The sequence below is a fragment of the Ailuropoda melanoleuca genome, chromosome 2, assembly GCF_002007445.2.
Source record: "Ailuropoda melanoleuca isolate Jingjing chromosome 2, ASM200744v2, whole genome shotgun sequence".
Lineage (NCBI taxonomy): Eukaryota > Metazoa > Chordata > Mammalia > Carnivora > Ursidae > Ailuropoda > Ailuropoda melanoleuca.
Genome location: NC_048219.1, coordinates 48,424,699 through 48,449,850, shown reverse-complemented (window position 1 = coordinate 48,449,850; position 25,152 = coordinate 48,424,699). Strand labels below are relative to the sequence as shown.

General features: G+C 39.6%; 1 protein-coding gene across 5 annotated transcripts in view; it reads right to left on the bottom strand.

The window, feature by feature from the left end:
- ST6GALNAC3 (ST6 N-acetylgalactosaminide alpha-2,6-sialyltransferase 3) overlaps positions 1–25,152 on the bottom strand; it is a 543,122-nt gene that overhangs the window by 299,184 nt on the left and 218,786 nt on the right. For 4 of the 5 annotated variants that reach the window (XM_034653712.1, XM_034653715.1, XM_011221915.3 and 1 more), the window contains one exon: positions 45–239. In XM_034653712.1, coding sequence (XP_034509603.1) covers positions 45–239 — 195 coding nt within the window. Of the gene's footprint in view, positions 1–44; positions 240–12,180; positions 12,323–25,152 lie in introns of those variants that run through there. The other variant, XM_034653714.1, reaches the window with a different exon arrangement.

Genomic DNA, 25,152 nt, shown 5'->3' with positions numbered 1-25,152 from the left:
AGAGAGTGAGTTCATGAATCCTAGGAAACCCTCTGAGGTCTTACCTCTTGCGTCCTCACATTTATGTATCCATAGTGAGTTCGAAGGGGCCGCCTATAGGTGTAGGAGAATGGTATCCATTTTGTGCCAGGCTGTCCAAAGCAGTTTAGCAGCAGTGGGAAATTCACTTCATTTACAAGACGCACAACCAGCAGGAAGAGGAACGCTGCTATGAAGCTCACTGCGATCATAGACTTTCTCTACAAAACATTAAAAAAGAATGAATGAATGAACGAATGAATGAATGACTTTCAACCAAAAGTAGTCACAGAGGGAGTTTCCTTTATTTATCTCTCTTTTTCTTTCAAAGGGATCAAAGGACTCTTCACTTAGGAGACAGAATGTAATCATTTGGTGATCAGGTTGCTTTCGTGAGCCTCTGAGAGCAAGTACAGCAGCTTTCTTAGGTTATCTTTCCTTCCATCCCTACCCTTCTTTACTTCCCTATATTCCTCAATAATGTCTATTCAATTTTCAAAATGCAAATCAAATACCCCAACTATAGGAAGCCCTTCCTAACTGCTCAGCTCCCTTCCACCATCATCCCTTCACCCCAACCTATCTACCCTTGTAGAAACAAGCAGTCTTGCCACTTCCATACCTTGAAGGCCCTTCTGTTGGTGCACGTTTCATTGTATAATTATTTATATGACTTCTCCTGCATTTAACTGTGACATCCTGGAGAACGAGAATATACTGTCATACTGACCTCTGTATCCCAGGTCCTTAACATGGCACCTTACATATTGTAGGCATCCAAGAAACATTTGAGTGAATCAATGAATGAACGAATGAATGGATGGATTTTTCACATCCTTGCAGACACTTTACCAACAATGACTTTGTTTCTTTATCTAGCACCCAAGACAGGCAGGAATCTTTGCCTGTGCCAAAGGATACACAAAAGTAAGACTCAAAAAGCTCAGAATTTGAGTAGGACAAAAACCATGCCAAGCAGTGTAAGAACATCCCTGTAAACGTGTTGCTATGGAGCAAGAGCAGGAGCAACGGCGTCTGGCTGGGGTGGGGGAAAGCAGGGATGTGGTTGAGACTGAGCCAGATAAAATGCATGAGTTTTTTTCGGTAGAGATGTGTGAGTGAAGCTTTCCAGGTAGAGGGAACAGAGCAAGGAAGCAAGAAAACATGGGGTTATTCATAGCTACATCGCACTTTGTTTTCCGGGGAACAGAGGAGGAGAAAAAGCTGGAAACAAATGATAACTTGATGCACTGCCTGAAAGACCAAGCTGAGAAGTCTACTGAGTATGCTAGGTGATGGAAAACCAAAGGAGGTTTTGTTTGTTTGCTTGTTTAATGTTTTAAAGGTGACTTGTAAGTTATAATCGCACATCAGTGCTGAAGATGTTTTAGAGCAGGGAGACACTAAAGCCAGGCAGCAACTCACAGGAGGCTACTCCACTGGCTCAGACAAAAGTAATGAGGGATGGGAACTACAGCAGTGGCAAGGGGAATACAAGGGTAGGAAAAGGTATGAGAAACTCCATGTAGGTGATAGGCAGAGACCGTGGCTCCTGACTGGATAGAGGTGCAGATGAAAAATGCAGAGATGCCTGAGAGTTCGAGTCAAGGTAACTGCAAGAATCCTGGTCCTACCAAGAGAAACCAGAGTGATCAGAGCAAGAACCGATTTAAAAGAGTAAGAGGATAAAGCCCTTGTCTTTCAAAGTCCTAGTTTTCATCCAGATGGTGGGTCATCTGAATGGAGCCACTCAGGAGTCAGGTGGAAGGTCAAGTCTAGAGCAAGAAGAAAGAGCAGAGCAGAGGAGGGCAGATGTGAGGAGCAACTCTGCCTTGAAGTCCAGGGTGAAGACACAATGAGATATTCTTCCATGAAGCTGGGCGTGGCCCTTGATTCTTCTTCAAACTTAAGGGAAGCCAAATAACTTTTCAGGAACAACTGGATATGTGTTGTTGTGTTTCCAGCTTACCACTTCCTGGTGAAATAAGCTTCTTTTTGCTCTTCACAGAGCGTCCCAAAGGAGAAAAGAAACCCAAGCCAAACCCTGTCCCTCCCTGGGCCACAGTCACAGTCTCTGCAAGGACAGTGGAATAAGCCTCCAGAAGCCAGAGACCCCAAAGGAAGTCTTCACTCTTGCTCAGCTCCCATAATTTACAAAAGCCCCATCCCTCTGTCTAGGCAGCCTAATTTTCCAATCACCTGAAAGTCCCTTGAGTTCTGCCTCCTCAAAACCCCTTATCTCACCACTAACTACCACCGCCTTACCTCATTTAACCTTCTAATCATGAAAAACTGTTTTAATTTGCTCCTCTGTGGAATCATTATGTCCACAACATTGCAATGTGTCAAGGTAACAGCTTAAATGAGGTGATGGATCTTACAAGTTTAAAGGGACACAGACCAGAACAGATGGCTAAATAAAAGCAAAGAGACCAGTCACCCATTAAGTAAACAGGTAAGAACCTTTTTTTATTGCCATCCGGTAGCTTGTTGCAAAACAGCAGTTTTCTTTGAAGGAGACCCAGATGGGATTTGTGCCTTTGTCTCTTCCAGAGCTCAGCACGGCTCTGTGGTTCTCCTGCTTGCTGCACTGCATTGCATGGCTGGGGGTTTGGGGACAAAGGCACAGAAGGCCTTTCTGAATTCGCTGATCTCACGTAACCACATACACATAATGCATACATGAGAGGAAAATAAATCAACCATTTGGAGAGAAACTTCAATATGGAATGAAATCACAGTTGTAAGAGTTCGCTCCCTAGTAATCCATGTCTGCCTCCCATGTTTTATCAAAGGGAACCAAGTAATGAGCACAGAGAGGATGAGCGGAGCAAATGGAGAGTAGAAGCCAGACAGACTCCTCTGTGCTTGACCTGGAATCATATTCTGCAGTGGGCAGAGATGTTCCTTTCATAGCTCAGGCTTTGCCTGGACCAGATTCTTTGCTTTCTTTACGTTTCAATATTCTTCTTTAACATGAAAGCATTCTCAGAATGCCGATATAAAACCACCCTGAAATTTCACTAGAAAAGGTATAATTTCAAGCACATTCTGTACTTCAGACAGCAAGGACAACAGGACGCCACTCTGACACGCATCCTTCCAGCAGTCATTCCTCCCAAATCATGACCTTGAACTTTAGCAATTAAAATAAAGCCCGTGGATGAGGCTTTTGGAAGTCTACCATACCAGAATGCAGTGAGAATGTGTTTGCGTTTGTGGGCAGAATGTGGGAGTTGGGGAAGTAACAAAATACTAATACATATGATATGCAGGAATGTATTTACTCCTCCAATTCTCTCACTGAGCCCATGCTCTGTACAGACTTGGTGAGGTGCTGAAAAGCAGAAATAAAACCCTAAAAGACATAAAATGATGCCTCCAAAGAGTCACAGCTTCATGCAAATGGCAAATAAACAGAATGGTAAAACGCCACACATCATGTGATATGTGCTAGCCCAGGGGAAGCGGGGAAGGGTTGTGCATGGGAAAGTTCGGGGAATGCTTGTTTGGGGAGGCAGTATTCAAAAGGAGTCCTGAAGAATGAGGAGTTAGACAAGTGAAGATGGGAAGGGCATTCCAGGCAGAGGGAACAGCATAGACTAAGGCCTTAAATTGGTCAGCAACCTGCAAATGATTTGGTAAAGAATACACAGACTGTATGTGGTGGGAGATGATGGTAGGGAAGTAGACAGGATTCAAATTCAAACACAAAAAATAGTAAGCCAAATACATTCAGTCAGATGCAATTATCTGTCCCATCCATCTTACATTAGGATAATGAAAGGATAAATGCATAAAAGTGCTATGCTTTATAGTTCTAAAACTTTCTTCACTTTCCAATCAAGTGAAAATGTATCAATCACGTCATCTTATTTGAAATTGCCATCTAACACACCACAATGCCTTGTTTCCAGTTACTTAAGTTTATTCCATCAGTGACTTATCCAAGCAACTGTTTGGAGTCCAGCAACACTCAACAAATTAGAAGACTCTACTTATTTCTCTGCTCAATGGCTAACAATCTGTTTATGGAAGTGATCGCTGCTGTCTTTACTGAAATAATTGGGGCATCTCCAAAATCCAACAACCAGCAACTATGTAAAAAAAAAAAAAAAAATTAAGTACTCATCAAGTTTATAAAAGACTCAATTTGACAAACTTTTCATACTGCAAAAACAGGCATTAAATTTAATAGGTCATTCCTCTAAGATCAGAAGTATGAACTTTAGGGGCATCTGGCTGACTCAGTCAGTAGAGCATGTGATTCTCAATCTCAGAGTCGTGAGTTCAAGCCCTGCATGTGGCACACTGCCTACTTAAAAAAAAAAAAAAAGTATGAACTTAAAATAATACAACGGGTAGAAAACGCACCGTTCTGGCACACAGTGAGTACTCAAAAATGGGAGATGTTATCATTATAACTACTAATTGTCAGAGCCTTGTTGGCCATTAGCCAGTTGGTAAGAACTAGCCAGCCCATGTGAATGCATGGTAAAAACTTGGATATATCTTTTCTCAAATATTCCAAGCAGCTGCACAGCCTTGAACTATTCTGTGAAACTTATCCACACAAGCTCTGAGAGAATGTCACTGTGCCCAAATAGAGCTGATGAATTGCTTCAGGGAAAGCTTTCTCCTTCTTTGTTCCTCATTTTGGGCAAGTCTGAAGGGGCCTTTAACAGCTGAAACATTTAGAATTTAATCCCCTCTGTGCTGCAAAAATATGCATCAAAAATGTGGCATTCCAGTTGCTTGCTCTTTAGAGTTGGAATATCATTTATCAGACTTATAGCAGAAATACCTATTTCAAAATAAAACCCACAGAGAATTCATGATTTAGGGAGAAAACAATTGCAAATATTTGTACCTAGCAAATTTGCAAGCTATATTAACGTTCATAGGTTTTTATTCTTTCCACCACAGAATTAGTCTTTAACCTCGGGATAAAGTCTTTACTTTTTAATTTAGTCAGTTACTAGATTTTTTGTTTCTTTTTCATAAATGATTAACAAAGGTATAAAGCTGTATTTTTCCATTTAAATAGTATTATTTAGTTACCAAAGTAGTTGCTTTCCAGGATAAAACTGTATATATTTTTGTCCATATGCTGTCACTTACCTAATAATAAATATTTGTATTGATTGATTATTTATATCAGTGCTAAACCCCTCACACATTGATGAGTGCCTACCCATTACATATTTGTGACCTTATCAAATACAAATTCTTCTCTCATATAGAAAATTGTATCATCAATTTAATTCTACCTTGTGTCATTGGCCAAGCTCCTAGTGTGGTTCTCCCAAAATACATACAGCTTCTTCTCATTTGTATAAGGATGAATTAGCAAAGCTCAGAGTATACAGATAAAATCTTCATTTGTTTTATTTATCTATTGAATCAACAAACTGGATCCTGCTTATTAAACTACAGTGAACTCTGGGGAAAACATCACCCATTTGTTGGGAGGGAGGTGAGGAAAGGGAGGTAGTAACGGGGCCAGACCTAAATCGGTAGAGCCCATACTTAGGCAGCATAGCTGGTGACAGACTCATTGAGGTCATCAAGAAGGGGGTAGTGAATGTCAAACAAGGTCAACATAAGAGAATAAGCAGCATATCAGAATCCACAAAGCTGCTGAAGAAAATGTGATGATCTAAAAGAAATACATTTTGGGAGTAGGCTTTGAGGAGGGCAGGAGTACAGCTAGAGAGGCAGAAAGGGATCTGACTATGGAAGGTCTTGTACCTCATGCCAAGCAGTCTGGACTTACACCCTAGAATCCAAAGAAGAGATCTAAGTGTGAGATAGACAGGATCAGACTTGATTTTGGGAAACTCACTCTGGACATGGTGTGGTCAATGAAGGAGGAGGTGGGAAAGACCCTTTTGGGAAAGATAATGACAAGAGCAACATGGACCACTTCGTCAGATATCACTAACAGATGTTCAATTCTCGATTTGAAAACTGCAATTGTTACTTTTGGTGATTGGCTTTTCTTCTCCTAGTAGGGCACTAGGATTAAAGTCCAGACATAGTATATATGTATAAACATTCATCATAGTCTTAATAGAAGATAATATTTATTGAGTGTTATTAGTTGAAGAAATGCTTCTGTAATCCTCATTTTCCAGACAAAGAAAGAGAGATGTAGAGAGTTTAAGTGACTTGTCCAAGGTCACAGAGCAAGAAAATAATAAACACAGGTATTTAACTCAGATATTCTGACTCCAAAGCCTGTGATCTAGTGTATGAATTAACTAAGTTGTTAATTTTACTCGTACCAAAGGGAACACTCTTAGAGAACTGGTTCAGAAATTTTAAAAACTGGTACTAACCCTAAGTAGATTTTGTAATACATTTTGTCAATAAACAAAATAATTCATATGGAAAATTAAGTGGCTGATCTGAAGCATGATAATTATATTTACCTCAAAATCAGTAATTTGTGGGCAAATTTAATTCTGGCTCTATTCCCAGTACTAAAAAGACAACTTCAGGGTCCCATTGGTTAGCACTCAGGGAAAATATAGCAATTATTCTTCTGCTTCTGCTAGAGAGTATTAGGTCCCCTTTGTCAGTCAATAGTATGGAGTCCTATTACCATAGTTTCCAGGAACCAACATGATCAAATGGACATGTCTTCCTTTCTTAGCACCACAATTCTGCAGTCTTTCTATTCAATGAAGATGCAGCGAAACAGCATAAAGCTGATGGTTTCANGACAACTTCAGGGTCCCATTGGTTAGCACTCAGGGAAAATATAGCAATTATTCTTCTGCTTCTGCTAGAGAGTATTAGGTCCCCTTTGTCAGTCAATAGTATGGAGTCCTATTACCATAGTTTCCAGGAACCAACATGATCAAATGGACATGTCTTCCTTTCTTAGCACCACAATTCTGCAGTCCTTCTATTCAATGAAGATGCAGCGGAACAGCATAAAGCTGATGGTTTCATTAAAAAAAAAAATAAGTAGTACACAACCTTCAATATGGTGACCTGCTTTAAGAATTTGGAACCCATGTCAACATGTCACCATCGACACAGGTACAGTCCAGTAAGAATTACAGATGCAACAAACAAAAACCAAGGCAAGAGAGTTCTCAGGGGCATCATGGTCATACATGATCCTGTGCAAAGTCCTAGGGAGAAATCACAGGTGGCCAAAATTTCTTCAGGGACTTTTTGCCCAATGGAGACTCCCTATCATTGCAAACACTCTGGAGAAGTTCAAGTTCACATGAGCACTATCACACTGAACTTTCTAGCACTTATATTAAAACCATAATGAAAACTGTCAATGNGGTCATACATGATCCTGTGCAAAGTCCTAGGGAGAAATCACAGGTGGCCAAAATTTCTTCAGGGACTTTTTGCCCAATGGAGACTCCCTATCATTGCAAACACTCTGGAGAAGTTCAAGTTCACATGAGCACTATCACACTGAACTTTCTAGCACTTATATTAAAACCATAATGAAAACCGTCAATGGATATTTTATATGCTACACATCTTTCTTATTTGANATAACGCCAGGATCACGCCCTGAGCCGAAGGCAGACGCTTAACCGCTGTGCCACCCAGGCGCCCCTGTCAATGGATATTTTATATGCTACACATCTTTCTTATTTGGGGGAGGGGACTTAGGTTTTCCTGTCCTGATTTGATTTTCAGACTGCTACAATATCAAATGAAAACAATCATGGCTACATTGACTGAGTTCGTTTCATTTTGAAAAATTATATAAAACCAGTTTATCTCATTTTGCCTTTCATCTTTATCATACTGCTTCAGCATATGTCCTTTCACGTGGCAGAAAGGAATCAAAATTCTTCAGAAACACAAGATAGAGCTGAAGATTGGTACTGAGTATGTAGAATGAAGGAGCCCAGAAAGCAAAGTCTCTCAGTGTGGCTGTGCAGATAGACGCAGAGAAATTTAATCCAAAGGGCCAGTTCTCATGATAAGAACATCAGAGATCGGGACAGATAGCCCTGAAGTTACTTCTTTTTTTCATTAAATTCTTGAACTTAGGGGAACAAATATCTTCCAGTCCTCCTGTTGTTGTCTCTCTGTACCCCTGGCATTCTGTAGAGGGAAGAGAGGTGCTAACTAACCAGAGACGATGAAGATACTTAGGTAACCAGCCTAGGTGATTTTGTTTATTCTCTGCCACCTTACAGAATACTGGTCTTTGTTTGGTTTCTGCAAACACCTGCTTGGCATCTTTGACTCTTACAGAGATGAGTTTGTCTCTTAGAATCCAATTCTTACTTTCAAGGTGTTCAGGACAAAGAAGTGGAATATAAGGATAAATTCTGGTGATCCTGGTGTCATTAGGGAGGGAGTCATACCCACAGGCATCATGATAATGATGAAAATGACAACCATGAAGACGATGATGGGACCCTTTATTTTTCTGTGAATCTACACGATGTTGATATCGTACAGCATGTATCTTTAAACACCCTTTCAGACCTGTCACCCACATGATTCTCCCTATAACCAGTGAAGTAGGAAGGGAAGTGTGGATGCTTGGAGGTCTCCTGTCCCATCTGTCATTTCATCCCTCCCTATTTTAGGCTGGCATCTCAACATTCTCTAGAGCCCCTTTGCTACCCAGTTTCCCATGACTTCGTCCAGACTGCTTCTTACTGCACCTTGCTATTTTCTACCATTCTCATCTCTACAAGTGCAAATTTAACTCAGCTCAAAGGGCATTTCCTCCTTAAAGCCTGTAACCCTCTCTGGCTTCCAGGTGGCCAATGATAGTGAGGTGAGATGGGATGGATAGAGAAGGAAGATCAAGGAAAGAGTATAGGAGGAGGAGAATGAAAAGGAGGGGCGGGAAGGGAAAGGTTCCCCTATAATTTTTGTTTGTAATAATTCTTTAAGGGGTGCCTGGGTGGCTCAGGTCAAGATCTCAGAGTCATGAGATCAAGTCCTATGTTGGGGTCCATGCTGGGTGTGGAATCTGCTTAGGATTCTCTCTCTCCATCTGCCCCTCCCTGCCCCACTCGCTCTCTTTCTATCTCTCTCAAAAAAAAAAAAAAAAAAGAAGAAGAAGAATTCCTTGAGAACGTGAATAAAGTCTGAGAAACATCTCAGGCAGCATTAAGCACAACATCTTGAATTTGGGAGATATTCAGTAAATATGTGTGGAAGAAATAATGAAGGAGACAAGGAAGGATAGAGGATTAAAAATTATTCTCTTCTAAATTCAAGTGGTAAATGATCAGAAAAGTTTCAGATCGGATCATTAGGGGAAATACGTTTTCTATGAATCAAATCATTCTTTTCTTTTTTCCTCTTAATTCACCTCACTTGGACATTTCTGTGTAGATTTCATGTGGGCATGGTGGGCAGTGGGGGGGAAAGGGTTAGGATGGGGGAATATAAAGTGAAGTAAGAAGAATCTGAGTATTCTGAGGATTGCTTTGAGGTTCCTGGTAGAACTTGCAGATCTGAATGGTAGTAAACCTGCTTAGAACAACATCCTTTATCTGATACATAATGAAAAGATTTGACGAATTCACGTTTTTTAGAAAACCAACTCTTGTCTGAGGATAACACTTAAAACATGAATCCCACACCAGGGAATGAGAAGTGGGTAACAAAAGGATACCCTGTCCTCATAATAAGGACAATGGCACATTTTCTGAGGGGAGGGACTCGCAACAGTCTGTTGTGTGCTCAGCAAGGGCTTTACAGGGATGAAACGGATTCTCACCAGCAGCCTATCTGCAGACTCAGGCTGGTCAAGTAACATTAAGTAAGTCAATGTATGTCACCTTGGGCATGTTGCTCTTAACCTTTTTGTGCCTCTGTGCCAATTTCTTTTTTTTTTTTGAGATTTTATTTATTTATGCGACAGAGATAGAGACAGCCAGCGAGAGAGGGAACAAAAGCAGGGGGAGTGGAAGAGGAAGAAGCAGGCTCATAGCGGAGGAGCCTGATATGGGACTCGATCCCATAAGGCCGGGATCACGCCCTGAGCTGAAGGCAGACCCTTAACCGCGGTGCCACCCAGACGCCCCCTCTGTGCCAATTTCTTACTTGAAATTGGAGAAACAATAGTACCTACCTAATATGATTGCTAACAGTTTAAATGATTTACTACATATGAAGAACCCCAAAAGCACTGCCTGGCAAAGGGAAAGTGCTCAGTAAATGTTAGCTCTTCTTATTAACAGTTATTTCATCAACTCTGAGATACCATCAATTGTTATTGTTAGATACATGGTTACTCTAAATACGGTAGGAAAGAAAACCAAGATGGGGAGTCTAATAATAGACCTCTGCAAAAAGCTAAGACGCCAAAATGTTACTTCCTTAAAGTTCGAATATCCCAGAAATAAAGCTGCCATTCAGAATGGCACAGCAAGCGAAGAGAAAAGAAAAATAATCTCCCCTGAGAATTCGAACCACAAGCAGGTACTCATGCAGGTTTTTGATACAAGCTCACACTACCGGTGTGATTCAAGAAAAAATCTCAGTAAATAATTCAATTTAAAGTGGTCTCAGGTTGGTAGTATCCCCAGGTGACCATTTGAAACAACGCAAATCCTATCTGGGAGAATTTAACTTCGTTGCAGGCTGGTAGTGACTGCAAGGTAGTATTGAGAATACAGGCACCTCACTCTCAGACGTGTGGAAAAAAACATAGTAAAATCAATGAAGTATGGTGGTATCAAAGTCATCGTCATCACTATCATCATCATCATCATTCTAGAGAACAAAGAGAATCAGGAATGGGACCTGGATTATTCTAAACACCTATCCCTTACCCTGTGTTCTAAAGGAGCCTTAACCACAAGTCCACAAAGAAAGAATAACAATGAGCCCTGAAGTTGCTCGGGACATTGGAATTCACCAACATAAAAGCCTTTTCAGGTTTTTTTCTTCTTTTTGAAATTGCACAAGTTAAAAAATATTTTTTTTTAAAGCCTTCTTTTTTTGAACATGTTTCGATGACCCTGGGCACGTATGCATGTCATCTGTGCATCTCCATGCACAGATGTCAACTGTGGCACCTCCCGGCATCTCTCTAAGGAATAGACACTGTCCTCTCGTAGGTCAAAGCCGAACCTGGCAGAGGAACACACATATTCAAAAGTCTTTGCTGAACACAAGGAGAGTTTTGCCAGAGCACAGGTCTCATGGTAATAATAAATTGTACTGTGCCAAGAACACTTGAACTTCTAAGTAAGACAGTTTTCCTATCAATTCTGGGTTTAATATTGCATTGGCAGTAATTTGAATCGCTCATGCAACATAAAGCATATTAGTTTATTACTTATAGTCTCCTGTGCTAGAATAGCAAAGGCAGAAAGATCTCCACTGTTAAGCAGAAGCCTGGAAATACACGCACGATGTCTGTTATCAGTGAGTCTTTGATATATATTATTATCATACACAGATCAGTCAATGCCATATTTCCAACAGCACACAAGCCTTCTCTATTTAGATGTCCCAGAGGCAACTCAAATTTAGTAGCCCAAATCCAAACTGATGATATCCTCCCTCCCCAATCCACTCTTCCTCATCTACCCTGTCCTTCTAAAAAGCTACCACTAAAGTTACTTTAGAGCCCCAATAACTAAAAGCTCACCCTACTTAGCTATATGACTTTGAGCATCTTAATTTTCTTTGTCCATGTTCCTCATCTGTAAAACCTTCAGGTCATTGTGAAAATAAATAATGAGATAATGCGTAAAGGACCTAGCTTAGTGCCCAGCACATAGCAGGCAATCAATGAGCATTAATTTCCTTTGTTTCTCCACTTATTAGATCCCCTGCCCAAGTTATTCTGCCTTCCGGGAAAGTCTTCTTGTTTCCTTTCTCTGTGAGTAAAACTGATAGTTATTATTCAAGACCAAATCTAAGCATCATCTCCTGTGAAATGGTCCTGACCCTCCAGGAAGATTTAAGAGCACTTTGTTCTGAAGCATGTTTCAGATCATATGGTAATTATTTGATTACCCATCCCCCTCCATCATTCAACCAAATTCAGAAAACACATGGCCCCCACATTCTCCGCAGACATTGCTCATCAACCCCAGCACCATTTCTCCCTGAGTTAGGATGCAACTTCAGAATCCTATCAACACAGTGTTCCAGGCCATAGTGGTCTTCATCAATTCGACCTCGTATATTTACCTCTGTAGCACAAGACAAGTAGCAGCTTGAGGCCAGAACTATGCCTTGATAAGTCCGTAACCAAGATGACCACAGGTAAGGGTGTTATCCTCTCTGGGCCTTGATTTCTTCACCTGTAAGATGGAATGTCTTTAGGATCCTAGCTGACTCACGAAGGGTCCAATCCTCATGTCTAATGACACTGTAATGATGACCCAGGGACCCTGACTGGCCAGAGCTGGTGTCACTATGAGTGAGGCTTACGGCATGGATGTGTACATGGCCCCACGCTTGGTCAAGGCCCATTTCTTATCATAGAGTTAGGTATGCCTTCAGAGACGCGCAAATTGAACCCAGTGTCTATGTAATTGAAATAGAAATGGGGTGAGAATTTGTGATCTTTCAACTTGGTAGATAACAGCTGCCACTTACCAAAGCCTACCTGATTGCAGCTATTTTGCACCTGCTGAGAAAAAGTTTGCAGCAAAAGAGATTATTTCCTTTTTAACCCTTATCTGAACAGAAGCTTCCATATTTTTTCACCCAGGTGTATAGAATAGAATCAGGTTCGGTCTCTCATACATATACAGACAGAAGGGTTAACACACCTGGTCACACCACCCCCACTAAGCCCCGGCTACCAATAAATACATGTGAAGAAACAAAGGCCATTCCCCAAAATTTAGAAACATTCAGTTGACAGGAGTTAACTTGTGCTAGGTCTTAATATTTTAACTAAAATCTCAGCTCTGGTGCCCAAGATCCAGCCCGGGTGGGTATTCTTTCGCCAGAATTAAGTCCCAAGGATTGAACTTTCACAACCACTACAGGGCTTGGCCCACAGTACACTGAATGTCCCCTGCATATCTCTGTGCACTGTTGCAATGGCTGGCTTAATATCTCTTTCCCTGCTAGACCGTGAGTTCTTGAAAAGCAGAAGCTCTATCTGTCTTGTTCCCTAATGCTTCCCCATTGGCAAAAGCAGCCAAGCCAGACGTCTTGTGGACACAAACCTTGAAAACACATGAATAATCTGTGAACAGTCCTGAAAGGCCAAGTGAGGGCGGCATGGTTCACAGCCTTGAACCATGTGTCTATGGGCCTGCCCAGCCACAAGGGCAAGGCCACCTCCGTAGTCTAGTCTATTCTCAAGCGCCTAACCACCAATTCATAAGGCGATGCTGAGGAAACACACATTGCCTGTTCACTTAACAATATTTGCCGAATTTGTTTGGTAATTTCCCAAAGCACAAAGATTGGCCCATAATCTTAGCACATTGTGATATCTCCTTGCATTTTGTTACTTTTAGGCAGTATTTTGAAAATCAGGTTTTGCTTCTGATTTTAACAAAGGCTTTTCTTCCTGAGCAAAAGAGATGAGCAGTTCAGCAAGATAGAGCAGCTTTTATCTGCGAAAAATCTGCCTTTCAGCAGAGCAGGCAATATGAGCAAAATGGAGGCAAACACATTAAATATTTCCTATATGTGAATTGTGATTCTCTTCTCCCGTGGGATGTGCAAGTGGCAAGATAGTTTATTCCCGTGTGGCCCTGATAGCAGGTCCTGAATACTTCTGAATATATCACTTTTATTGCCTTTTATATTGAATTACTGTGAAAGAAAAAATACTTTTGTGAGAATTCAAAATCAAAATACTTTAGGAGCTTTTAGAATCCACCTCCAGGACATAAAGAAAAGCTTAAGAAAACAAATATTTCTGTTCTGCTAAGGGATACTAGATACCACTCCCACTGAGTGAGGACCCTTCACAGAAAGGGAGACGTTATCAAATATTTATGCTGACTTTCAGGGAAAATGGTAAGCATTCTACTTGGGGTTCAGGTACTCTCAGTCCTGTCCCTGCTGCTTTAGAACTTGCCACGTAATGGGATAAAATTTGCCCCGGGGAGCTATGACCTATAACATTTCGGCCCTGCTTGTTCCTTCTGAAACTTGGCTTAAGATGCCTCCTAACGGTGTTTTTCACTAGAAATCTCAGCTCTCCATGAGCCATTCATCGTAAAGGTTCTTGTTCAAGATACACCATTTCTTATTTTTTCAGATACATTTTTGGTAGATTTCCTCTTTTTTCCATGCAATCAAGAACTCCACAAACCAAAATAAGTTGTTTCCATCGCTTTCATTCCAAGCTGGTCATTTTCTATTTAGGTGAGAGAAGGTTGTCTGTAGGGTAAGATAAAGTCCAAGTGGCTCAGCTTGAGATAAAAACCCCTTTATGATCTGACCTCTAACTATTTGTCCAGCTGAGCCCTCAGCCTCCCCAAGTTCATACTTCACACTTTAGCCAGAGTGAGCATCTCATGGTTTTTGGAAGATTCCATGCTTTTTTTGATGGCTTCATACATGGTATAGTTCCTTCTACCTAAAATTTCAGTTCACGGGGGACGCCTGGGTGGCTGAGTCGGTTAAACCTCTGCCTTCGGCTCCGATCATGATCTCAAGGTCCTGGGATCCAGCCCCGCATTGGGCTCCCTGCTCAGCAGGGAGTCTGCTTCTGCTTCTCCCTCTCACTCTCCCTCTGTACACACCCTCTCTCTCTCTCTCTCTCTCTCTCTCAAATAAACAGAATCTTCAAAAAATAAAAATAAAATTTCAGTTCAGAAAATTTTTTTTAAAAATCTGTCTTTAGACACCAAAAAACTTTACCTCCTCTCGGATATTTCCCCTAGCCTTTCTATTATCTTATCAGGAAATTAGTCCCTAAATTCTTGGGGAGTTGATGGATGGATGGAAAGATAGATAGATAGAACAAAGTTAAATACAAAACACAATTTTTATATACATAAAATTTGTATCAACGCAGTCATGTTATAAGTGTAGTACCACTAATTCAGCACCTACTAGCACTTGGAATTATACTGGGCCCTTTGCACACACTTCCTCTAACATTAACAACTGCAATGCATGTTAATACTTTTATTCCCTGTTTCATAGTTGAAGAAACTTTTGGCCAAAGGGGATAAATGACATGCCCAGGATAATAGCTAATAAGTCATAATTAAGGTCAAGATGCAAACCAGACTGTCCAAAAACCTAGTGATCTTTGCATTATGCCTCAAGAATATCTTATCTCATGGTCCTGTATTTATTTAGTTATATACCTGTCTACTCCATCAGATTACAATGCCTTGGAGGAAAGAACTACATTTTGGACCCTCGTCCTGGAAACTCATTGTCTGGCACATATTAGGTGCTAAGAAATGGCGAATTGATAAATTCAGTGAATATAATAATTTGCCTCTGTGCTTTTCAGGTGAAAAATATTTATTATAAGTGGAAATCAAGATACTTATGTATCTCGTAATGTTTTGTTTTAATCATTTCCAAGAGGCAATGGTAGTCAAAACAAAAGATGATTTGGAGATAGAGACACTATGGTCTAATCTCAGCTCCACACTGAATGGATTAGTGCCTATCTACAGATTTCTAAACTGTAAAATGGAGATTATAAGAGCCCCTTTTTCACAGATTTATAGGGTTTAACTCTGATAAGGCTTATAAAAAGCCCTACCTTCATAAACACCAAAGTTCCATACAAATGTTGACTAATGCTGATCGTCAACTACAGAAGATAATTTTCCTTGAAGAATATTTTTTTTAAAACATTACTTGTATAGCAAGAAAAATGAGGGCTAAAGAGATTTAATATTTTCTACAAATCAATACACGTTTACTGAGCGTCAACACCATGCTTGTATGGGGCCTGAGTTCAGTCTGTTCCCCTAAAAGAAATTTGATGGTGGCAGAAAATAAGAAGGAGAAAACTAAAATAACTTGATATCTTTCTCAATAAGATATAATAATTGAATTTCAATAAATAATTGAAATTCTCCAAGGGCAAGAACTGTGTCTGTTTTTGTTGCCAATACATCATCCCAGTATTATATTTGGTATANGCAGCTTTTATCTGCGAAAAATCTGCCTTTCAGCAGAGCAGGCAATATGAGCAAAATGGAGGCAAACACATTAAATATTTCCTATATGTGAATTGTGATTCTCTTCTCCCGTGGGATGTGCAAGTGGCAAGATAGTTTATTCCCGTGTGGCCCTGATAGCAGGTCCTGAATACTTCTGAATATATCACTTTTATTGCCTTTTATATTGAATTACTGTGAAAGAAAAAATACTTTTGTGAGAATTCAAAATCAAAATACTTTAGGAGCTTTTAGAATCCACCTCCAGGACATAAAGAAAAGCTTAAGAAAACAAATATTTCTGTTCTGCTAAGGGATACTAGATACCACTCCCACTGAGCGAGGACCCTTCACAGAAAGGGAGACGTTATCAAATATTTATGCTGACTTTCAGGGAAAATGGTAAGCATTCTACTTGGGGTTCAGGTACTCTCAGTCCTGTCCCTGCTGCTTTAGAACTTGCCACGTAATGGGATAAAATTTGCCCCGGGGAGCTATGACCTATAACATTTCGGCCCTGCTTGTTCCTTCTGAAACTTGGCTTAAGATGCCTCCTAACGGTGTTTTTCACTAGAAATCTCAGCTCTCCATGAGCCATTCATCGTAAAGGTTCTTGTTCAAGATACACCATTTCTTATTTTTTCAGATACATTTTTGGTAGATTTCCTCTTTTTTCCATGCAATCAAGAACTCCACAAACCAAAATAAGTTGTTTCCATCGCTTTCATTCCAAGCTGGTCATTTTCTATTTAGGTGAGAGAAGGTTGTCTGTAGGGTAAGATAAAGTCCAAGTGGCTCAGCTTGAGATAAAAACCCCTTTATGATCTGACCTCTAACTATTTGTCCAGCTGAGCCCTCAGCCTCCCCAAGTTCATACTTCACACTTTAGCCAGAGTGAGCATCTCATGGTTTTTGGAAGATTCCATGCTTTTTTTGATGGCTTCATACATGGTATAGTTCCTTCTACCTAAAATTTCAGTTCACGGGGGACGCCTGGGTGGCTGAGTCGGTTAAACCTCTGCCTTCGGCTCCGATCATGATCTCAAGGTCCTGGGATCCAGCCCCGCATTGGGCTCCCTGCTCAGTGGGGAGCCTGCTTCTGCTTCTCCCTCTCACTCTCCCTCTGTACACACGCTCTCTCTCTCTCTCTCTCAAATAAATAGAATCTTCAAAAAATAAAAATAAAATTTCAGTTCAGAAAAATTTTTTAAAAAATCTGTCTTTAGACACCAAAAAAAACTTTACCTCCTCTCGGATATTTCCCCTAGCCTTTCTATTATCTTATCAGGAAATTAGTCCCTAAATTCTTGGGGAGTTGATGGATGGATGGAAAGATAGATAGATAGAACAAAGTTAAATAAAAAACACAGTTTTTATATACATAAAATTTGTATCAACGCAGTCATGTTATAATTGTAGTACCACTAATTCAGCACCTACTAGCACCTGGAATTATACTGGGCCCTTTGCACACACTTCCTCTAACATTAACAACTGCAATGCATGTTAATACTTTTATTCCCTGTTTCATAGTTGAAGAAACTTTTGGCCAAAGGGGATAAATGACATGCCCAGGATAATAGCTAATAAGTCATAATTAAGGTCAAGATGCAAACCAGACTGTCCAAAAACCTAGTGATCTTTGCATTATGCCTCAAGAATATCTTATCTCATGGTCCTGTATTTATTTAGTTATATACCTGTCTACTCCATCAGATTACAATGCCTTGGAGGAAAGAACTACATTTTGGACCCTCGTCCTGGAAACTCATTGTCTGGCACATATTAGGTGCTAAGAAATGGTGAATTGATAAATTCAGTGAATATAATAATTTGCCTCTGTGCTTTTCAGGTGAAAAATATTTATTATAAGTGGAAATCAAGATACTTATGTATCTCGTAATGTTTTGTTTTAATCATTTCCAAGAGGCAATGGTAGTCAAAACAAAAGATGATTTGGAGATAGAGACACTATGGTCTAATCTCAGCTCCACACTGAACGGATTAGTGCCTATCTACAGATTTCTAAACTGTAAAATGGAGATTATAAGAGCCCCTTTTTCACAGATTTATAGGGTTTAACTCTGATAAGGCTTATAAAAAGCCCTACNTCATGGTCCTGTATTTATTTAGTTATATACCTGTCTACTCCATCAGATTACAATGCCTTGGAGGAAAGAACTACATTTTGGACCCTCGTCCTGGAAACTCATTGTCTGGCACATATTAGGTGCTAAGAAATGGCGAATTGATAAATTCAGTGAATATAATAATTTGCCTCTGTGCTTTTCAGGTGAAAAATATTTATTATAAGTGGAAATCAAGATGCTTATGTATCTCGTAATGTTTTGTTTTAATCATTTTCAAGAGGCAATGGTAGTCAAAAGAAAAGATGATTTGGAGATAGAGACACTATGGTCTAATCTCAGCTCCACACTGAACGGATTAGTGCCTATCTACAGATTTCTAAACTGTAAAATGGAGATTATAAGAGCCCCTTTTTCACAGATTTATAGGGTTTAACTCTGATAAAGCTTATAAAAAGCCCTACCTTCATAAACACCAAAGTTCCATACAAATGTTGACTAATGCTGATCGTCAACTACAGAAGATAATTTTCCTTGAAGAATATTTTTTTTAAAACATTACTTGTATAGCAAGAAAAATGAGGGCTAAAGAGATTTAATATTTTCTACAAATCAATACACGTTTACTGAGCGTCAACACCATGCTTGTATGGGGCCTGAGTTCAGTCTGTTCCCCTAAAAGAAATTTGATGGTGGCAGAAAATAAGAAGGAGAAAACTAAAATAACTTGATATCTTTCTCAATAAGATATAATAATTGAATTTCAATAAATAATTGAAATTCTCCAAGGGCAAGAACTGTGTCTGTTTTTGTTGCCAATACATCATCCCAGTATTATATTTGGTATACAGGTGGTGCTCAATGAACATTTGTTGCATACACACTCAGGGTTCTCTGTTTAGTAAAATACCATCATGGACAAAATCTTCTAAGATAAGGCATGGTCTGGAAATGGAGGGTAAAAGCAAAGAGAGAAATCAATTTTCTATATAGAAAGCAACAGGAATTTTTTTTAAGGTTATTTATTAGAAAGTGTGTGCGGTGGGCGGGGGGAGACAGAGAGAGAAAGAGAATCTCCAGCAGACTCCCTGATGAGCAGAGAGCCCCACATTGGATTCGATCCCATGACCTTGAGATCATGACCTGAGCTGAAATCAAGAGTCAGATGTTTAACCAACTGAGCCACCCAGGTGTCCCGAGCAACAGGAATTTCAGAAGGAAACTTGCAAAAGGAGAGGAAGAAAAGGATAACAAATGAAAAGCAGCCCAGGAAAGGAAGAGCAAGCCAGGGACTATGTGGGGTGACCAAAAAACATTTCTTTGGAAAGAAAAGAGACAACTCCTGAACTTTAATCATCTAGTGATATTACAATTCAAAGCATTTTGCTCCATGAAAATGTATATTTTCCCTCCCCACAACACACACCCATAATTTCCCCACAGAAATTAGCTTTGGTGACCAGGTTTTATGCTCTGTCCTCTAATTCCACCTCTCTGGAGCTTACCCTAGTGAGCTAACTGCAGACACTAAAGAAACCTAGATTGGTTCCTAGACAAGTAAACTTCACCTTCCCGACCCTGCAATCTGGAAAATAGTAACCTAGTGCTTCTCATGCTAACAGTGAGCACTGAAAAAAGAAATATACATTGTGTATTTGACACATAGTGAGTGTTCCCAAATGTCTATTCCCCTCCCTGCTCCTATCCTCTGTCCATTCATCCTACATCATGAGACCAACACTCTGTAACTCTGTAACTCAGTGTAGCAGAGGTGGGAACACGCAGGCACACACTCACAGACTCAGAACACCTCACATTTTACCAAATGCAATAGTACTGAAGTCCAACATCTCCAAAGAATAATACACTTGGTAGAACATTCTGCGAGTTTCTAACTACAAAGGCCCGTGCTGGTAGCACCTTGAAATACCACCTTTGGGTCTCTTTAGTTTGAAAATCTTCAAGAAGCTCCAGAAGCTGTTTGATACCAAAGAACATACCTATTTTCATAGCTTTAAACTATAATTGCTAAGGCTCTCCACTGGGGGGGGGGGAAGTCTCAAAAAGAAAGAAAACATCTCAATAAAGGCTTCTGGAGGAAAAAATCTCACACTGGTTTGCAAAATTCTTAACAGAGCTCTTTCTCTTCACTAAGGAGTGGGGAAGCTGCCAGGTAGGGCAGATTTACAATAGGAGGAGCAAGGAAAAAGAATCGCAGCACTCCAAAACCTGATCAAGTTTTGACAAGTTGAACATCTTCCCTTCCTCATCACAAATTGCCAAAATTTGACTTATTTTACCTTCTAACAGGTGAACCAAATCTATAAAATAAATAGACTCTTCCCAGGACATTTCACTTGCTTAGAGTAGTAGCCAAGTGCGTTAAGTTCCCATAAATTAGATGCCTAAATACACCAACTAACAACATGCTACCACATACCCGTCACTCCGCTTCCCTTAAATGGGTTGAACTTGACCTTCAAAGACCTTGAAATACAAAAAAAAAAAAAAACTTATTCTTTTCTGACATTTATGAGTGTCTTTTCTGCTTGACTGCCTTTTACCGCCTGGAAATAATAGTGAAAGCATTGTAGACGAACCCAGCTATAAACACTGACAAATAACAGGAAACGTAGACAGTTTTATTCCGGGCAGGTTAGAGCTAATCTAATCAAATCTAATTCCCTCTCTTTCTGTAAGCCTACCACTATGTTCAATTTGTTTTTTGATTAGAAGTGCAGTATGATGGTCCTCGTTGGGCTGCAGTTAGACAATACCGAGGTTTACACAAGTCTGATGAAACAACAGATTTTAAGATGGTTTTTTTAGAACACGGTCTCTTATGAAAGGTAAATTCTAAGGAGATTTTTAAGGAAAACTTTTACTCAGTGCTTTTTGACTCTAAAAATTTATGGATTGGTTATATTCTAACCAATAATAAAATACACCTAAGAGGAAAGTGTTCTTTGGTTCTGGATTTCAGAGATTTAAGAAAAAAAGCTCTTTGGAAATACTAACAGTAGTAAAGACATTACATTACATTATGTATATTTAAATACTGAATAACAGGAACAGTGAGACTTGTATTTAAAGAATAGTTGGCAATTCGGCCAGCAAGGTACAAAGAGCTATTTTCTTTCCATTGAACAAAGCTATAATCCCTCATCAAAAATGGAGCTCCCTTAGGGAGCACAAAGCAAGGAGCCACGGCCCCCCGATGATTGTGCATAAATGACCAGTTTGCCTTTATGTGAAAAGTTTTCACTGACCAGAAAATTGTTCTGTTTCTCTGACTCTTTAATTATGGTATAAACCCTATTATGGTACACCCTCTTACCTATACACACACATGCTTACTTCTCTCTGTAGTGGACCAGTTCTTAGGTAATGCCACCATCACATGTTTTAATGTTTTATATTTGGAAACAGTTTTACTGATGGTCTCAGAAGAAGAATGAGGAAAGACTATCATTGTGCTTTATCTTCAAATTAACATTAGTATATGATATGACCTTCGTATAAAGACTAGGAAACCCAATCACGATGTTGTACACCTGAAACTAATGTAACATTGCATGTGATCTCTACTTCAATAAAAAAAGTAATTAAAAAAACAGACTCAGAAGCCTTCCACAATATGTTGGGACTTCAACAAGACATTTAATGTTTCTGTATCGAACTTGAGAATGAGATGAAGAGGGACAGCTGTTAGTGGCTTCTTACAAAATGAAACATAATCATACCACATGACCTAGCAGTCACACTCCTTGGTTTTTACCCTAAGGATCTGTGAACTTATGTCCACACAAAAGCTGCACACAGATATTTATAGCAGCTGTATTCATAACTGCCAAAACTTGTAAGCAACCAAGACCCCCTTCAATTGGTGAATGGTTAAATGAACTGTGGTACATCCAGACCATGGGATATTCAGCACTGAACGGAAATGAGCCATCAAGCTTTCAGAAGACATGGGGGAAACGTAAATATTGCTAAGTGAAAGCAGCCAGTCTGAAAAGGCTACTTACTATACAATTCCAACTCCATGACGTTCTGAAAAAGGAAAAACAATGAAGACAGTAAAAAGTTCAGCAGCTGCCAGGAGCTAGGGGAACAAGGGGGTGAATAGGTGAAGAACAGAAGATTTTTCGGGCAGTGAAACTACTCCATATGTTACTATAATGGTGGATACGTGTCATTATAAATTTGTCCAAACCCATAGAATCTACAACACCGAGTGAAGCCTAATGTAAACCTTGGACTCTGCGTGATAATGATGTGTCAATGTAGGCTCATCATTTGTAACAAATGCACCATTTGGGTGAGAGATGTCCATAGTGGAGGAGGCTGTGCATGTGTGAGGCCAGAGTGTACGGAACATCCCTGTACCTTCAGCTCAATTTTGCTATGAACTTAAAACTGCTCTAAAAAAATTGTGTTTAAAAAAAAAGTTGTCATAAAGAAAAAAGGACAACTCCCTTCAGTATCATTTGGGCTTGGTTCTAGTCTGGGTGTTTCTACTAACCACCTGCGTAGCTCCGGGCTCTTTTGGATTGATTTGGTTTCCTTATGCTCAGAGTCGGTAGAGAGTACGAATAGATTTAACATTTTCTAAAGTCACTTTCAGCACCATGTGGAAATTTGTGTAAGCCTAATGATCACACAAGAGGGCTAAACGATAGCTCACTGTCACCCCAGGGGGGAAGAGGGCCTTCCTGGCATGCATCAAAGCATCCACAGTTTTCTGTTACCAGCTTTGTTGGTCAACGCAGCAAAGATATAACATTGTGGCAACAACGCTACTGACAAAATCAGCCAATGAAAAATTCTCAAGAAGGTAGAAAAATGGGTAAAACCAGGATGATTCAATTTTACAATGATAAATGGGACAGGTTACAAATTCAGTTAAAAAAAAAAAAGCCTTTGCTCCAATAAAAGATGGGTGGGAACGTTTCCTTGATATTACTTAAAGACAAAAGGACCTGAGGTTTTCGTTGACCAGGAAGTTAAAAACGATTGGCACAGCTGTTAAAGAAAATAACTGAGGGAACTAGGGATTAATCTAGAAAACTGAAGGAGTGATTGAGAATCAAAATACTCACATGGAAGCAGGAGTTGGTATATTGTTTTTTGGGCAAAAGACAGAACTAAATCTGCCAAGTAGAAGCTCAGAAAGGTGGATTTTGACTTCATATAAATAATCATAACTTCTGTTTCATATATCAGAAAGTTTTTCAAGGGTATTTAATACGTCACAGGCATAATCAAGATGCAGAACTACAGAGACAGGCACAGCCTCATGCTCAAGGGGCTCACAGTCCATGAATAGGCAGGCTTTGAGAGGAAGTGAACATTCCAAAGGAAGAAGGCATGCAAGGGCTTACTGATGATTTTTAAAGCAGCACCTTTACTGAGTCTGAGGGATTTATCAAGTTAGACCTCTTTTTCTTAAGTGTCCATCAATGGATGAATGTATAAAAGAGATGGGGTATGTATGTATGTACACACACACACACAAACACACACACACTGGTATATCATTCAGCCATGAGAAAGAAGGAAATCCTGCCATTTGCAACAACACAGATGAATCTAAAGGGCATTATGCTAAGTAAAATAAGCCAGACAGAGAAAGACAAATACTGTATGATTTCATTTTTATGTGGAACCTAAAAAAGAAAAATGAAGTCAAACTCAGAAACAGAGAGTCAAATGGTGGTTATCAGAGGCTAGGGGTGGGTGAAATGGGGAGATGCTGGTCAAAGGATACAAGCCATCAGTTATAGGATGAGTAAGTTTGGGGAATCTAACATACAGCACAGTGACTATTTAATAATACTGAATTTTATACTTGAAATTTGCTAAGAGAAGAGATCTTAAAAGTAAACACACACACACACACACACACTCACGCAGTGGTAACCACGTGAGGTGATGGAGGTATTAATGAACCTGATTGTGGTAATCATCTCACCCTGTATGTATGTATTAAATCATCACACTGTACAGTTTAAATGTATACACTTTATCAGTTACTCAATAAAGCCATGTGGAGAACAACAATTTTTTTTTTTCCAACTTGAATTCCGAGCTACTGGTCCAAGGGGTGGCAGGGCATTTTCTTTAAAAATTGTTTTATATGAGCTCATCTTCATGGTACTCATCCCGAGTGTCAGGACTTCAGTCATACGGAGCACTCAGATGAAAAGAGGAGGACTCACGGTTACCAATTCATTCATTCTTTCAACAAATACTTCATAAAGGTCGCTTCAGATCTACCCTGGTAATGTCAAAAGCTCACTAATTTTTCATCAGCATTCCTCAGGACCCAGGTCTCTCAGTACATAATCTCCTACTATACTGAAGTCAACATTTCTAACAAAATAATTTTAAACTGGGATCAAGAATACTTTTAACTTCCCATGAGATGAGACACCAACAACTGCCCATTTTCAATGTTGCTGTCAGAATATTAAGTTCCCGAGAAGGTTCACTACTCATTACTGGTTCCGGCAATGTTTTATGACAGGCTACAATGAATACAAATCAAGAATTATCTCGGGGGCTTTTCAAAATAGTACTGTAAGATTTCCTCAGTGAGGCTGCTAAGTCGTGTGGCTATAAATCTCCCCCAATAACACTGCTTATTCAATTTAAGGCTGCAAGCCTAGAGAGATTAATGAGATAAGTTGTCCACTAGTCAAGGGAAGAACACAAGATCTATCCTATCTTATTTCATCTTCTGGTTTAATCATTATAAGTGTTATATAATGTGACATTCACACATTATTGAAGACATTCAAGGAACAAATTGCATATCACTAATCAGTGGATCATTTCTCATTTTCATTTCTTGTAGGCTCTAAAATTAATGATACCCTCCCTTTTCTATTAAATCTCCCTTTTTAAGTTATATTAAATAAGAAATTGAACATGGGAACAATAAGCATTTCTTTTCTCTCTGTTTTTTG